The sequence below is a fragment of the Dipodomys merriami genome, unplaced genomic scaffold, assembly GCF_024711535.1.
Source record: "Dipodomys merriami isolate MVZ:Mamm:240054 unplaced genomic scaffold, mDipMer1.0.p SCAF_11, whole genome shotgun sequence".
NCBI lineage: Eukaryota > Metazoa > Chordata > Mammalia > Rodentia > Heteromyidae > Dipodomys > Dipodomys merriami.
Window position 1 is genome coordinate 13,634,307 of NW_027202382.1, and position 17,174 is coordinate 13,651,480.

A 17,174-nucleotide genomic window follows, 5' to 3' on the forward strand; every position below is an offset into this window, starting at 1 on the left:
TTGAGCCACAGCGCCACTTCCGGCTTTTTTCTTTTTGCTTATGTGGTGCTAAGGAATCGAACCCAGGGCCTCAGGCATGCAAGGCAAGCGCTCTACCACTGAGCCACCTTCCCAGCCCCAGGAAGATTTTTCTTAACCAGGGTGATAGGAAGAGATACAGCTGACTTCTCCCATTTTTCACATTGAACTGACCTTTTCTTTTTAGAGCTTCTGCACAGCTATAGAGCATAGGATTGGAGAAGGTTAATTTAAAACTCCAAAACTTTTTGTTTTGTTTTTTAAATTAAGTTTAGCTGTTTTTCGCGAATTGTTGGAAGCTTTTTGTTTTCTCTCCCATCCTTTTGACAGTCTTGATAAGTGACCAAAGCTAGATTCAAACTCAAGATCCTTGTGCTGGCACAACATATGTACATTTCTGAGTTTGGCTATTTTCAAGAATTCTAAAAAAGTTCATCTTTACTTTTTTTTTTTTTTTTTTTTGGTGCCAATCCTAGGGCTTCAGCTCAGGGCCTGGACAATGCCCCTCAGCTTTTTTGCTCAAGACTACCTAGTAGTCTTATTGTTTGAGGCATAGCTTCACTTCTGGGTTTTGTTTTTCTTTTTTATATTGGAGATAAGAGTCTCCTTAGATCTCAGCCTTCTGAGTAGGATTGCAGGCGTGAGCCATCGGTGCCTGGACATCTTTATGATTTTTGGCAAATTTCTCATTGCTTTTTTAGTAGATAACTTTTTTTGGCGGGGGGGGGGGGTGGTCGCACCAGTCCTGGGGCTTGAACTTCAGGACTGTTCCTGGGTCTCTTTGTGCTTAAGGCTAGCACTCTACCATTTGAGCCACAGTGCCACTTCTGGCTTTTTCTGAGTAGTTTATTAGAGATAAGAGTCTCTCACAGACTTTCTTGCCTGCACTGGCTTTGAACTACAGTCCTCAGATCTCAGCCTACTGAGTAGCTGGGATTACAGGCATGAGCCACTGGTGCCCAGCTAGCAAAGAACTTTGGAGGGCTCACCAAAGATACTCACTACAATAGTATCCATAATTGCAAACATGTGGGAAGCTGGATTGGGGATTTGGCTCAGTGGTAGAGTGCTTTGCTTGCCTGGTATACTTGAGTCCCTGAGTTTGGTCCCTAACAGCACCAAAATAAGAAACAAAAGAGAAGCACCCTAAATGCTCCAAAATAATTAAATCATTAAAAAAAAAGCTCATCTATATGAATATGATGGAATATGTATTTATCATATATATGATAGAATATTGTGTTAATGAGGCTGGGAATGTGGCTTAGTGGGGTTGACTCCTCAGTACCACAGAAACAGAAAAAGCCAGAAGTGGCGCTGTGCTTAAGTGGTAGAATGTTAGCTTTTAGCAAAAAGAAGCTCAGGGACAGTGCCCAGGCTCTGAGTTCAAGCCCCAGGACCAGCACAGAAAAGAAAAATCTTTACATTTATGATCATTAGGATTAACACAGTATTTTTTTGGGGGGGGGCATCCTGGGGCTTGAACTTAGGGCCTGGGCACTGTCAAGCTCAGGGTTAGCACTTTACTTCTTGAGCCACTGTTCCACTTCTGGTTTTTTTTGTTAGTTAATTGGAGATAAGGGTCTCAGAGGCTTTCCTGCCCAGCCTGGCTTTGAGCTGCAATTCTCGATTTCAGCTTCCCAGTTAGCTAGGATTATAGACATGAGCCACTGTTGCTTGGCTTAAAAGTATTTTTTTTTTGTAAGGAAATGAAAACATGGATAAAGCAGAAAACTATTATAAGGAACTACATCAGAATGCTGTTATTTCTAGGTGAGAAGATAATATTTAAACTATGTGAGTAAAAAGAAAAATATACTACCTTTTCATTTTTGATGCTGTACAGAATGGCCTTATTAGTTGTTTATTGCTATTAAAAAAATCAGTATTCCATGTTAGGTATGTAGCTCAGTGGTCAAGTGCTTGCCTAGCTTGTGAAAGAAGGGCTCTGGATTCCATCCCCAGCACTTCAGAACAAAAAAGAAAAACAATGGATGTAACATGCATTCCCATGAGTTGAATTAAAAATTATAATACTTCAGTTTTGATAGTGTAACATAGTCTCATATATGTTTGAAGGATTCCTCAAAGATCATGCTTTTATAACTGCATCACTAGGGATAGTAAATTATAAATGAGTTACTTTATACTTAGGAGTATGCTTTATAGAAAGAAGCTTTGTTTCTTTGGGAGTTTAACAGGGTGAAGTATTAGATGAATTAGTTTCATTTATTAGCATGTCTTTCTTTTTTTTTCAGGCACATATTAAATTTCCTATTGACTATCCATATTCACCACCTACCTTCAGATTCTTGACCAAAATGTGGCACCCCAACATTTATGAGGTAAGCAATGTAATCATAAATTTGTGTGTAGATTTATTTTCCTGGTTAATTCTTAAAATAGACTGGGACTGGGAATGGAGCTCAGTGACAGTATTCAGTTAGCATACAAAACACCCTGAGTTCCATCCCCCACACCACACTTGTACACAGTTGTTCTTTTAAAGCTCTCTGTATGTCATTATGTACTATAGCCATACAGAAGTGTTCATGATTTTTGTACATTCAGTTAATAGTCTCTAAGTTTAATTATCTAAAATTGAAGTGGATTTATAATACCTAGAATGTATTATCTAATTATTGAGGCTTTAAACCTATTACCTTATTGCTGAGATTACAGTACACATGTGTTAATGTAGGCATCTAAATATTTAATAAAGGCATATAAATTTATTTGTGTACCTATCCTCTAACTTCACAGCCAGGGTCACCTGTTGATCAGAGATTCAGCTTTTTGGGGGGATTTATTCTACATTTGGACTGGCCTCCTTTCAGGAGTTACTGCTGAACATTTGAAAGCCTTTTTTGGAATAAATCCAAGGTGAGGTTCTTCTGAACAAATCAACATGCCTGCAGAAACTAGCATTACCTTAGGTGATTGAAACATATTAGCTTCAGGCTAAGTCATAACATTGCAAGAATAATGTACTAGCATAATGGAGCAGCTTTTAAGTTTCACACATGTGCTTTTTCTGTAATTCCTGACTTTTTTTCTGTTCTCTCCTTTGCCCTCTTTCCGACTCTTTCTTTTGTGACAGGATTTCATACTGTATCTCAGGCTAGCCTTGAATTGGGGCTATTCTAGTCTAAGCCTCATATCTGCTGTGATTTCTTTTTTTCAAATAGGTCATACTAGTACTGAAAAGGTAATACAGTTTTCCTTTCCAGAAATAGTAAGTTCCTAGGGTATTAGTGGTTTGATTTTGTTTTGGAATTTAAAATAATAAACATTAGAGAAAATACAATTCTGTATAACAAAGTTTACCCAATTGTAGGAGAGGTATGTAGAACTAATTTATTATTTCTTAAGATTAAACTGTCAATAGTCTCAGAAGAATACTTAGTACCTTAGGTTCACTGTGTTGCTATAGCAAAATACCTTAGTTTGAGTAGTTATTGAGCAATTAAATTATATTGCTTATATTGGTGCTGAGAGTTGGGAAGACTAAGAACAAAGTGCCAGCAGATTTAGTGACTCCTGAGAATTTTTGTTCTATTGAGATAATGCCTTGATGCTTTATCACATCGCTGAAGAGGTATAGCAGCTTTCTTTTGCATCTTTTTTGTTGTTCTTGTTGGTCCTGGGGCTTGAACTCATGGTCTGGGTGCTGAGCTTTTTTGCTTAAGGTTAGGACTCTACCACTTGAGCCACAGCTCCACTTTTTGGTGGTTAATTGGAAATAAAGGTTTCACAGACTTTCCTGCCCAGGTTGGCTTTGAACCTTAATCCTCAGATTTTAGCTTCCTACTGAGTAGGCAGAATTACAGGTATTAGCCACCAGCACCTAGTGCTGGCTTCAAACTGCAGTCTTCACATCTCAGCATCCTGAGTAGCAAGGATTATAGCTGTGAGCCACTAGCACTTAACTTTTGCAGGTTTTTGTTGTTGTTGTTGTTTTGCCTGTCCCAGGGTTTGAACTCAGGGCCTGGATTCTCTTTGAGCCTCTTTTTGTTCAAGGCTAGCACTCTACCACATGAACCATAGTGCCATTTCCAGCCTTTTCTTAATAACTTATTGAAGAGTTCACAGACTCTTGTCCAGGCTAGTTTCAAACCATGATCCTCAGATCTCAGCCTCCTGAGTAGCTAGAATTACAGGTGTGAGTTGCTGGCACCTGGCTTTTTTTTACATCTTTTATAAGGGCACCAATCCTAATCATGAATATAGAGTGTGAAGACCCCACTTTTTTGTATGTGTGCGTGTTCTACTTGTTTTTGGTGGTTAATTGGATAAGTCTCAGAGACTTGTCTCTCTGAGCTTGGCTTACCCCACTTACCATGATTTGTTCTATCTCCATCCATTTCCCTGCAAACGACATAATACTCTTTCTAGTGGCTGTGTTGAAATTCCATTTATAAGTACTGCAGTTTTTGAATCATCTATTGTAGGACAGAATTGAATTTCTTTTTTTACTCCAGTCGTAGGGCTTGAACTCTGGGCCTGGTTCCTCAGCTCTTCAGCTCAGGTGAGCACTCTACCACTTGAGCCACAGCACCACTTCTGGTTTTCTGGTGGTTTATTGGAGATAAGAGTCTTAGGGACATTCCTGCCCAGGCTGGCTTTGAACCAGGATCCTCAGCTCTCAGCCTCCTGAGTAGCTAGGATTACAGGTGTGAGCCACTGGCGCCCGGCAAACCTGAGAGACTCTTAACTCCAATTAACTAGTAAAAAGCTGGTACCTAGGGAAGGATGCCTGAATTGGTTTGCTTCTTATTCCCTATGCAGAGAAGGATGTATGCTAACGCACATAGAGTAGGAACCTCTAAATAATACTGAAGTGCTACATACACCTGGCTATTAGCCAACAGAGGAAAGGATTATGTTTGATTTATGGTTGTTGTACATAACTTTTATTTTTTAAATTGATTATTTTGGATTGAATTCAAAGCCTTGGGCTTACTTGAGCAAGTTCTCTGACACATGAGCCAAGGATTTTATTTTTTGTGCTGGTGTACTGGTGCTTGAACTCAGGGTCTTACGCTTTTTGATGGTTAGTTGGGAATAAGAGTCCCATGGCCTTTCCTGGTTTGGCTTCAAACCATGATCCTCAAATTTTAGCCTCCTTAAGTAGCTGGGATTACAGGTGTGAGTCACTGGCTTCTGGCTGCTCTACTTTTTTTTTTTTTGCCGGTCATGGGGCCTGAACTCTGGGCCTGGGCGCTGTCCCTCAGCTCTTGAGCTCAAGGCTAGTGCTCTAACACTTGAGCCACAGCGGCACTTCTGGCTTTTTCTGCTTATGTGGTGCTGAGGAATCGAACCCAGGGCCTCATGCATGCAAGGCAAGCACTCTACCACTGAGCCACCTTCCCAGCCCCTGGGGATGATTCTTTTATGGTATTAATATGCCTAAATTTAGCTGCTTAGCAGACTCATTAATTGAATTTGGGTAGAGTCTGGGCTAGATGTTTCATTTATTTCTATATTTATTTATTTGTTTGTTTGTTTGTTGGTTGGTCGTGGGGCTTGAACTCTGGGCCTGGGCACTGTCCCTCAGCTCTTCAGCTCAAGGCTAGTGCTCTACCACTTGAGCCATCTCTAGTTTTTTGGTGGTTAATTGGAGATAAGAGTCTCACGGACTTTCCTGCCTAGGCTGGCTTTGAACTGTGATCCTCAGATCTCTTTAACCTCTTGAGTAACTAGGATTACAGGCATGAGCCACTGGTGCCAGCCTGGGCTAGACATTTTATTTTATTTATTTTTTTATTTTTTATTTTTTATTTTTTTGCCGGTCATGGGGCCTGAACTCGGGGTCTGGGCACTGTCCCTCAGCTCTTCAGCTCAAGGCTAGCGCTCTACCACTGGAGCCACAGCGCCACTTCCGGCTTTTTCTGTTTATGTGGTGCTGAGGAATCGAACCCAGGGCCTCATGCTTGCAAGGCATGCACTCTACCACTGAGCCACCTTTCTAGCCCCTGGGCTAGACATTTTAATTTCACATTTTTTTCTTACTATTTTGAATTTCATCTCTCTCTTTTTTTTTTTTTTTTTTCTGATGCTTTGTTTATCCAAGCTGGCTGGCTAGGAACTCTTGAGATCTTCCCATCTCCAAAATTCTAGGGTTGTAGTCTTGTGCACCATCACATCCAGCTGCTTTATTGATCCTAGGGATCCAACCAGAGCATGCATTTTACCACGAGCCCTACTCCCTTACCTCTTACGTTTTAGAACTTCCTTTCTAGAAGCCAAGAACTCCTCCCTACCTGGCTCCTTCTTTCTTTCCCCTTCACTCCCATCACCTCCCCTCTTCCCTTCCCTTCCCTGCTCTTCCCACAGTTTGTCACGATAAAATTTACATACAAGCTGGGTGTGAGTGGCTTTTGCCTGTAAACCTAGCTACCGAGGATGCTGACATCTGAGGATCTCCATTCAAAGCCAGCCCATAGGAATGTTTTGTGAGACTCTTATTACAAAAAAAAAGTGGAGCTGTAGCTCACTTGAGCCCTAGCCTTGAACAAAATACCCTTAGAAACAGTGCCCAGGTGAAGTTCAATCTGGGGATTGAACCAGCATGCATCATATTGTGAACATGTGCGCATAGGCAGGCGTGCGTGCGTGCGTGCGTGCGTGAGTGTGTGTGTGTATGCACATGCACGCACCCCCCATATACATCACATCCATTAACCTTTAAAAATAACTATTATTATTAATGTGTTGTACAGAGGGATTACCATTTCTTAAGTCAGGTAATGAGTACATTTCTAATTTTTGAACAATTATTTTCTTTTTCTTTTTTTTTTTTTTGGGGGGTCCGGTCGTGGGGCCTGAACTCTGAGCCTGGGCGCTGTCCCTCAGCTCTTTAGCTCAAGGCTAGCACTCTACCACTTTGAACCACAGCGCCACTTCCGGCTTTTCTCTTTTTGCTTATGTGGTGCAGAGGAATCGAACCTAGGGCATCATGCATGCAAGGCAAGCGCTCTACCACTGAGCCACCTTCCCAGCCCACATAGGTTCTTTTCTACATAGTGTATACTGAATAGCATGGTTGTGTTTGTTCATCCTTGCTTCGTCCCTTAAAACAAAAGCCTTTTAAATGAAGGATTCAGTTGAAAATGTAACTCAGTTGTAATGTGCTTTCCTGGCATATATGAGCTTGGGTTTGATCCCTAGCACTACAAAAAGTAATGATATATAGTATTTTTTTTTTTAATCAGTCATTGGGCTTGAACTCTGGGCCTGGGCACTGTCCCTCAGCTCTTTAGCTCAAGGTAAGTGCTCTACCATTTGAGCCACAGCGCTACTTCTGGTTAATTGGAGATAAGAGTCTCATGCACTTTCCTTGCCTGGGTTGGCTTTGAACTGCCATACTCAGATCTCAGCCTCCTGAGTAGCTAGGATTATAGGCGTGAGCCAACAGTGCCTGGCTTTAAAGTAAGTTCTTAATGTTGTACAATTGCTATGTCTAGTAGCTATAAAGTCTATTACTCTAACGTAAAGCGTTCTACTTACTATATAGTTTCTTCCCATTCTATTATCTCCATATTCTCTAGCAACTACCAGTTTGCTGTCTGCTTATATATTGTGGATATCTAATATAAATGGACTTACAGTATAAAATATGTGATTCTTTATCTGGCTTCTTTAACATGTTTTGAAGAGTCATCTTCTTGGTACTATTTTATCATTATTTATTTATTTATCATTATTTCACTGTTTCCAGTCCTGGGCCTGAACTCAGTCAGGGCTTGGGTGTTCTCCCTTAGCTTTTTTGCTCAAGGCTAGCACTCTACCACTTGAGCCATTTCTGGCTTCCAACCTTCCCCCCCAGAGCCAAAGACTGAACTCAGGGCCCTGCTTTCCCTGGCAAATGTTCTTCCACTGAGCTAAATCCCCAATTCTCATTTCTGGCTTTTTGGTGGTTAATTGGAGGTAAGAGTATTTCCTTCTGCTGGCTTCAAATCATGATCCTCAGATCTCTAGTAGCTAGGATTATAGGTGTGAACCACTAGTTCCTGGTACTTCATTACCTTTTATGGCTGAATCTTATTCCATTGTATCGATATGCAAATTAGTTTATACAGTTATTTGTTCATGGACATTACTTCAGAGAGGAACAATGGAGTTAAATGGGAACGCTGTCTAGCTTGTTTGAAGAGCTTTTTTCTTTTTTTGTTCTAGTACTTAACCATCTTGTTATTCTTACGAATACTATCTTACTGAGAATTCCAGTTCCTCTAACGCCTCATAATATTAGTTATTTTCTCTTTTTTTTTTTTTTTTTCGTGTTTGTTTGGTTGGTCGTGGGGCTTGAACTCTGGGCTTGGGTGCTGTCCCTGTGCTTTTCAGCCCAAGGCAAGCGTTCTACTGCTTGAGCCACAGCACCACTTCCTGTTTTCTAGTGGTTTATTGGAAATAAGAGTCTCATGGACTTTCCTGCCTGGGCTGGCTTTGAACCTCGATCCTCAGATCTCAGCCTCCTGAGTAGCTAGGATTACAGGCATGAACCACTGGTGCCTGACTTATTTTCTCTTTTCAAGTATAGTCATGCTAGAAAAAAAAAATAAAAACAAAACCAAATGTAGCTATACTAATCTTTCATTGTGATTTTGATTTGTAATTCCCTAATATCCAGAACATCCTTTCATTTACTTATTGGCCATTTGTGAGTTTTTTTTTGTTGTTGTTGTTTTTGTTTTGGTCCAGTCGTGGGGCCTGGATCTGGGCCTGGGCGCTGTCCCTCAACTCTTCAGCTCAAGGCTAGCGCTCTACCACTTGAGCCACAGCACCACTTCTGGCTTTTTTCTTTTTGCTTATGTGGTGCTGAGGAATGGAACCCAGGGCCTCAGGCATGCAAGGCAAGTGCTTTACCACTGAGCCACCTTCCCAGCCCCCCATTTGTGTATTTTTATTGTAGAAATGATTGTGCTTTACCTATTAAATACATACCCATCATACCCATATGTATGTATTTAAAGACAGATTTTCAGGTTGTCCAGCTTTTGTTGACTAGGCTGTCCTCAAACTCCTGGATAAAGTGATCTTCCTGCCTTTGTTTCTCAAATTGCTGGTAACTATTGCTGTGTACTCCTGTGCTCAACTTTGTCTGTTTTTTTTTTGTTTTTTGTTTTAATTGTCAAGGTGATGTATAGAGGTGTTATAGTTACTGGGTAAGGTACTGAGTACATTCCTTGTCAAACAATGGTACCCTCCCTCATTTTTCTCCCACTTTCCCTCCCTCCCCCCTTTGTCCATTTCTTAGTCAGGTTGTTTATCTTTTTGTTACTGAGTTTTTGGAGTTCCTTATATAGTACAGGTATTATAAACCTTCGTTAGATTTGATTTGCAATTTTTTTCCCATTTTATGTGTTACCTTTTCACTTTCTTCATGTTTTTTAAATGTGCACATTTTTTTTCATTAATTAACTGATTTAATTGGGCAGTACTGGTGTTTGAACTAAATCTAGTGCTTACTAGGCAAAATGTTCCAGTATTTGAGCAGTATCCTGAGTAATTTTCAGTTTTAACGTAGTCTAGCTTCGTTTAATTTTGCTACTGGAGACTGAACTCAGAGACTTCTACTTCCTTGGCAGCGCTCTATGATTTGACCTAAGCCCCTAGCCTGGCCCAGTTTATTTTTTCCCATAATGGCACTCAGCTAAGATAAGCCACCTTACCACATATCTAAAATTTTTACTCTATCACTTAAGCATTTTATGCTTTTGAAACTTTCCTGCCTTGAGCTGTCCATGAACCAATATCTTCTTGATACCAGCTTTCCTGAGTATCTGGGATTTGAGACTTTGGCCATCAGCACCTGGCTTTCATATGTTTAATTTGAGTTTGCATTTTTCTGATAGCTCAAGCTATTTAACATTTTCTAATGATTTATTGGCCATTTGTACTTCCTCATTTGAAAAATGTGTGTTTTTAATTGATTAGATTATTTCTTTTGGTATTTTAATTTTTTTCCAGGTTCTTTTAAGTAGTGTAGATATTAAGCCCCTGTAAGATAAATAGCTGTCAAAGAGGTTTTTTCTAATTCTTTTGGCTGTCTTTTCAGTCTGGTAATTGTTTCCTTTGCTGTGCAGAAGCTTCTTAATTTGATGCGTTCCCATTTGTCAGTCTTGCTCTTATTTCCTGAGTGATGAAGTATTTTCCTCGAGTAGTTTCAAAGTTATATAAAGGGTTTTGAGCCATTTTTAATGATTATTATACAGGATTAGATCTAGTTACAGTCTTTGCCATACACATTGCTGTTTATTCCCAGCACCACTTTTCTGAAATGATTTTGGTATCTTTATGATAAATCAGATGTCTCTAGTTGTATGAATTTACATATAGGTCTCCTTTTGTATTCCATTGATCTACATGTTTTTGGGCCATGTCATTGTTACGATTGCTCTGTAGTATAATTTGAAATGAAATACTGTGATACTTTCAATGTTGCTTTTTTTTTTTTTTTTTTTTTTTTGTCGGTCGTGGGGCTTGAACTCTGGGCCTGGGCGCTGTCCCTCAGCTCTCCAGCTCAAGGCGAGCGCTCTACCACTTGAGCTACAGCGCCACTTCCGGTTTTCTGGTGGTTTATTGGAGATAGGAGTCTCACGGTCTTTCCTGCCCGGGCTGGCTTTGAACCACGATCCTCAGATCTCAGCCTCCTGAGTAGCTAGGATTACAGGCGTGAGCCACCAGCGCCCGGCTGTTGCTTTTTTTTTTTTTGCTCAGGATTGCTTTGGCTATTTGGGGTCTTCTGTGTTTCCATATAAGTTTCAGAATTTTTTCTATTCTATGAAGAATGGTATTGAGATTACTACTATTGGTTTTCTTTAGTACTTCTGGGATTTACAGCATTGCTCTTGCTAGCCTACTTCTTAAGCCATGCCTCCAGTCCTGTCATTGGAATTTTTATGGAGGTTACATTGAATCTGTAGATCAATGCAATATGTTCATTTTCCCAGTATGAATTCTGAGGATCTATGAACAGTTCTTGCCATCTCTTACAGTTTTTTCAGTGTTTTGTAGTTTTGTTATCTCTTACCTTCTTAGTTTTATTTCTATTTTATTTTTCCTTTTTGAAATTGAGTGGGATTTTTTTCCCTAATTTCAGAGAGAGAGAGGAAAGAGAGAGAGAGAGAGAGAGAGAGAGAGAGAGAGTGTAGTTCTATGGCTTGAACTCGGGGCCTGAGTACTTTCCTTGCTCTCCTGATTTCTTTTTTCGATGAGTGGTAGGGGTTTTTTTTTTTTTTGGTATATATTTTTTTATTGTAAAAGTACTGTACAGAGGGGTTACAGATACATGAGTAAGGTAATGAGTACATTTCCTATCGAGTGTTGTTACCTCCTCCTTTGTTTTTTCCCTACCATCCCTTCCCTCCCCAAGGGTTGGTTTCTTTAAATTGGTATATGGAAAAGCTGCTGGTATTAGTATGTTGATGTTGTATTCTGCTTCTCTGAAAGTGTCAGATCTGAGAGATCTGAGAAGTTCTGTGGTAGAGTCTTCAGGATCTTTTAGATACCGGGTTCTATAGTCTACAAAGAGAAATAATCTGACATCTTCTTGCCAATTTGTCTTATTTTTGCCTTTCCTTTGGTTAAAAATTCAAGCACAATATTAAATGAGTGGAGAGGGGATGGGAATGTGGCTTAGTGGTAGAGTGCTTGCCTAGTATGCACGAAGCCCTGGGTTCCATTGCTCAGTACCACATAAACAGCAAAGGCCAGAAGTGGCACTTTGGCTCAAGTGGTAGAGCGAAAGAAGCTCAGAGACAGTGCCCAGGTGCTTGAGTTCAAGCCCCAAGACTGGAGGGAAAAACAAAAAAAGAATGGAAAAAGTACATAAAGGCACAATGCCTATGTGTCTCTGATCGTATAACAATATTTATCAAAATGAACTCCCAAGAAATGGAAACGAGGTTTTTTTCTTTGTTGTTGTTTTTGTTTTCTTAGTCTTGCTTGCACATTTGTCTTGTTTGCCCTCTTTGGGGGGGGGCACAGAAATGGAAGGACAAAGGGGGAACAACTGCATCACTGGAACTCTCTGGGATCCTATGTTGAAAATGAACTGTACAACTTATGGGTGGGAACAGGAGAGAAAAACTAGGGGAGAGAGAAGAAAGGGGTGACATTGTCTAAAGAGAAATGCACTTATTACCGACTTAGGACACTGTAATCCCTCAGTACATCACATAATTTTTTTTAAAAAAGAGAATATTTTAAAATTTAAAAAATAATAAAAAAAAGAAAGTAGCCAGGCACCCTGTGGCTCATACTTGTAATCCTAGTCACTCAGGAGTCAGATCTGAGGATTGAGTTTGAAGCCAGCCCAAGCAGGAAAGTCTGGAAGACTTATTTCCAATTAACCATCAAAACGTTAGAAGTGGAGCTCTGGCTCAAGTGGTAGAGCACCAGCCTTAGAGCAAAAAATAAAAAAAGCTCAGGGACAGCATCTAGACCCTTAATTCAAATCCCAGGATTGGCATTAAAAAAAAGAGAGAGAAATTAGAAATCCTTTTCCTCTTTATTTTTATTTATTTATTTTGTTAGTCGTGGGGCTTGAACTCTGGGCCTGGACACTGTCCCTGAGCTCCTCAGCCACAAGGCTACTTCTGGCTTTTTCTGCTTATGTGGTGCTGAGGAATCGATCCAGGGCCCCATGCATGCAAGGCAAGCGCTCTACCACTGAGCTACCTCCCCAGCCCTTATTTCTTTTTTTTGGGGGGGGAGGGGGGGGTCTAGTCGTGGAGCCTGAACTCTGGGCCTGGGCGCTGTCCCTCAGCTCTTCAGCTCAAGGCTAGCGCTCTTCCACTTGAGCGACAGCACCACTTCCGGCCTTTTTCTTTTTGCTTATGTGGTGCTGAGGAATCAAACCCAGGGCCTCATGCATGCAAGGCAAACACTCTACCACTGAGCCACCTTCCCAGTCCATTATTTCTAATTTTTAAAGAAAGGTTTTTACCTAATATAACTTGTGCATAATTATTTTTGTATATATCCTCTATTAAATTCAGGTAGGATCATAATTCCTAATTTCTTCAGGGATTTGTCATAAAGATACTGCATTTTGTCAGAGGCTTTTTCTGGATCTATTGAGATAATTATTGTCTTTGATTTTATTCAAGTGTGGTGTACTGGAAGGAAACTTGGAAACTTGTTCATGGTGTATGGTTGTGTATATGTACATGCATGTGTATGCCAGCATGTGCAACAGTCCTGGAGCTTGAACTTGGGGCCTGGGCATGCTGTCCCTGAGTTTTTTTTGCACATAGCTAGCTAGTACTCTACCACTTAAGCCACACTTGCATTTCTAACTTTTTGTTGGTTAATTGGAGATAGTCTTACAGACTTTCCTGCCCTTACTAGCTTTGAACCACAATTCTCAGATCTCAGCCTTCTACTGTGAGGATTACAGATATGAGCCACTGGTACCCAGCCTTAAACTTTTTTTAGTAACCTCAAACTTTAGATTTTCCTGCCTCAGTCTCCTGAATGCTAGAATTTTGTGTGTGTGACCATATCTGGCTTATAAATCACTTTTTAGGTATTTATGTAGTGTGATATTTGTGTCTTGTAGAATGGAGATGTATGCATTTCGATTCTTCATCCACCTGTAGATGACCCACAGAGTGGAGAACTCCCCTCAGAAAGGTGGAATCCTACTCAGAACGTGAGGTAAGGTGCTAATACTTTTTGTTGTTCTGTTCTACTTCATTTTGCTCTTGAGACAGTCTTACTATGTTGCCCAGGCTGACTTCGAAAACTCCTGCTTTTAGCCTCCCAAATAGCTGTGACTATAGAAGCCTACCAGTTGATGTATTTTTGTGTGAACTTAATTCATTGTCTTTTAACTTGTGTGACAGGAAGTTTCCTATGTTAGGTTGGTTTTTCTTCCGCTAGTTTTTTTTGGGGTGAGTGTGTGCGCGCGCGCGTGTATGTGCACACTTTGCGTGCGAATGTGTGTGCCCGCATATGTGCCTGTCCTGGGGAACCCACTCAGGACCTGACACTGTCCCTGTGCTTTTTAAAAAAAACAAACAAACAAACACCCACTTCTGGCTTTTTGGTGGTTAATTGCAGGTAAGAGTCTTACAGACTTTCCTGCCTGGGCTGGCTTCAAACTGAGATCTTCAAATCTCAGCGTCTGAGTAGTTAGGATTATAAATGTGAGCCACTGGCCCTCGACACTTTCAGTTTTAAGAAGTATTTGAAGTTTCATCTAAATGTCTTGACCTTTAATACATGTGACTCCAACTTCCTTAGAGTTCACTATTGGAGGAATTTTTTTTTTTTTTTTTTTTTTTTTGGGTCCGGTCGTGGGGCCCTGAACTCTGAGCCTGTCCCTCAGCTCTTCAGCTCAAGGCTAACGCTCTACCACTCCAGCCACAGCATCACTTCCGGCATTTTTCTTTTTGCTTATGTGGTGCTGAGGAATAGAACCCCGGGCCTCAGGCATGCAAGGCAAGCGCTCTACCACTGAGCCACCTTCCCAGCCCCTATGGAGGAAATTTTTGAGCTAGAATTCTTTTACATTGATTAAGTTCAAGCCCATGATTTTTTGGTTACCTTTCCCCTTCCTTTTCTCTTTCCTTCCCTCTAGCCCTTTCTCTTCCCTTTCCTTTTGGTGTATGTCTCTCTGTCTCTGTCCAGGGCTTGAACTTATAGCCTGGGCACTGTCCCTGATCTGTTTGGCTCAAGGCCTGGTGCTCTATCACTGGACACTGGAGCCATAGCTCCTCTTAATGGCTTTCTTTTTTGGTGGTTAATTGGAGATACTAGTCTGGGCTGGCTTCAAATCACTATCCTCAGACCACAGTCTCCTGAGTCGCTGGAATTGCAGATGTGAGACACTGGTACCTACCTTTTTATCTTTTTAAAAATTACCATATAGTAGTTGTACAAAGGGCTTCCATTGTAAAATCTCCCCACATGCATGCATTTTACTAATTCCACACACCTTGTATTGTTCGCCTCTATCCCACTCCTCCTGCCCCAAAATAATTTCATCAGATTTAATTGTTCTGTTTTCAGACACGCAAACAAACTCCTTCACTCATAATCACCTTTATTCATTCTCCTTGTTAGTCCTCCCCCACTCACTGGCACATCTTTCCTCAGTGATGTGAGAATATTGCCTTATTGAGGATCCTCACTACCATCGTTTCTTTTCTTTTCCTTCCCTTTTTTCCCCTCCCTCTCTCCCTTCTGCCCCTCCCCGCCCTTCTCTTTGTTAGTTGTGAGGCTTGAACTATAGGCCTGGGCGCTGTCCCTCAGTTCTTCAGTTCAAGGCGAGGGCTCTACCAGTTGAGCCACAGTGCTACTTTTGGTTTTCTGGTGGTTAATTGGAGATACGAATCTCATGGACTTTCCTGCCTGGGCTGGCTTTGAATCGGGATCCTCAGATCTCAGCCTCCTGAGTAGCTAGGATTACAGGCATGAGTCACCTTTTTTTTTTTTTTTATACCTGATTTTTTTTTAATTTAATTTTATTTGTGAACATACTGTACAGAGGAGTTACAATTACATGGGCAGGATAATGCATACATTTCTTACCAAGCATTGCAGCCTCCTCCTTTGTTTACCCTTCACATCCCTTCCCAGCCTCCCCCCTCCCCCCCACCTTTTGTTTTTTAAGTAGTTGTACAAAGGGATCTCGGTTCAATGAGTCGATTTATGAATACAATGTACCTTGATTGAGGGCAGCTTTAACCCAGTCATTTTCTAGTTTACTGGTCTGTCCTTGGAAAGATTATAAATGGGAGATTAAAAGAACTCAAAGATTGGAAGGGTCAGTATAGAATACAAAGTCAATACAAGTGGTTTCATTGCACATTCCATTTCCTTGTGGCATTAGAATTGGGCTTTATTTTCCACACATCAGCTTAACACAAAATTATGTCCCATAAAATGCAGTCCAAATCTGTGTGTGTGTGCGCTCGCATGCGTGTGTGCGTACACTCGTGTGAAGTTGAAGTGAGCTAAACTTGCATTTTTACAAATGAGCCCTTTCTACCTCTCATATACTGCCTGGAGGGATATATGCATACACATACAGTTTTAATCCTGAAAAATTCTGAACTTTGCTGACCAAAATAAGATGGTTAGAGCTAAGATTTCCGTACCATTTCAGCCCCTTCCCAGAAACTCACAGAAAGGATTATATGCATGACGATTAATTCTTCTTGCTTCCGCAAAAGAAAATTCCATTTCTACCACTCATTTGTTTAGCCTTTTGAAATTCATTGTCCTTTTCTAGGTTGGAAGTAGCTATGTCTTGTCTACAAGTGTCAAATTTTGTTTTGTATCAGTCAATATTTGGGAAATCATGATTGGTCTATGTGCAAGTCTTTAAATTTTATATTACTTTGAAACTTTGCTTCTTTGAGGTTGGCATCCTTGCCACCTTGTCTAGGTATAAGAGGTCTGTAGTCTGCGAGGTGACAGCATGCTGATCTTTCAGTCTCTTTTCTCCACCCAGTTCTCACTACTTAGTAAGGTTTGTTTGAGGTCTCTTACATGTACATTCTGCAACCGAGTGGCTTTAAATAACACTGTTGGGACTGGTTGGGAGAAAGAGAAACCAATAATGCGTGTGTGTGTGTGTGTGTGTGTGTGTGTGTGTGTGTGTGTGTGTGTGTGTGTGTGTGTGTGTGTGTGTGTGTGTGTGTGTGTGTGTGTGTGTGAGTGATGTGTTCCCACATATGTAAGCACTTGCTGGTACTGGGGCTGAGAAACCAATAATGCGTGTGTGTGTGTGTGTGTGTGTGTGTGTGTGTGTGTGTGTGTGTGTGTGTGTGTGTGTGTGTGTGTGTGTGTGTGTGTGTGTGTGTGTGTGTGTGTGATGTGTACCCACATATGTAAGCACTTGCTGGTACTGGGGCTTGAACTCAGGGCCACACTTTCTCACTTGGCTTTTCACTCAAGGCTGGCACTTGAGCCACACCTCTATTTCCAGCTTTTTGGTGGTAAATTGGAGATCAGTCTCACAGAGCTGGACACTGATGGCTCACACCTATAATCCTAGCTACTCAGGAGGCTGAGATCTGAGGATTGTGGTTCAAAGCCAGCCCAGGCAAGGAAAGTCCATGAGACTCTTATCTCCAATTAACCACCAAAAAAACTGGAAGTGGCACTGTGGCTCAAGTGGTAGAGCACTAGCCTTGAGA

At 41.0% G+C, this 17,174-nt stretch overlaps 1 protein-coding gene across 2 annotated transcripts in view; it reads left to right on the plus strand.

Moving 5' to 3' along the window:
* Ube2r2 (ubiquitin conjugating enzyme E2 R2) overlaps nucleotides 1-17,174 on the plus strand; it is a 71,219-nt gene that overhangs the window by 46,513 nt on the left and 7,532 nt on the right. For both annotated transcript variants that reach the window (XM_070008769.1, XM_070008761.1), the window contains exons 2-3: nucleotides 2,277-2,363; nucleotides 13,586-13,683. In XM_070008769.1, coding sequence (XP_069864870.1) covers nucleotides 2,277-2,363; nucleotides 13,586-13,683 — 185 coding nt within the window. The remainder of the gene's footprint in view (nucleotides 1-2,276; nucleotides 2,364-13,585; nucleotides 13,684-17,174) is intronic.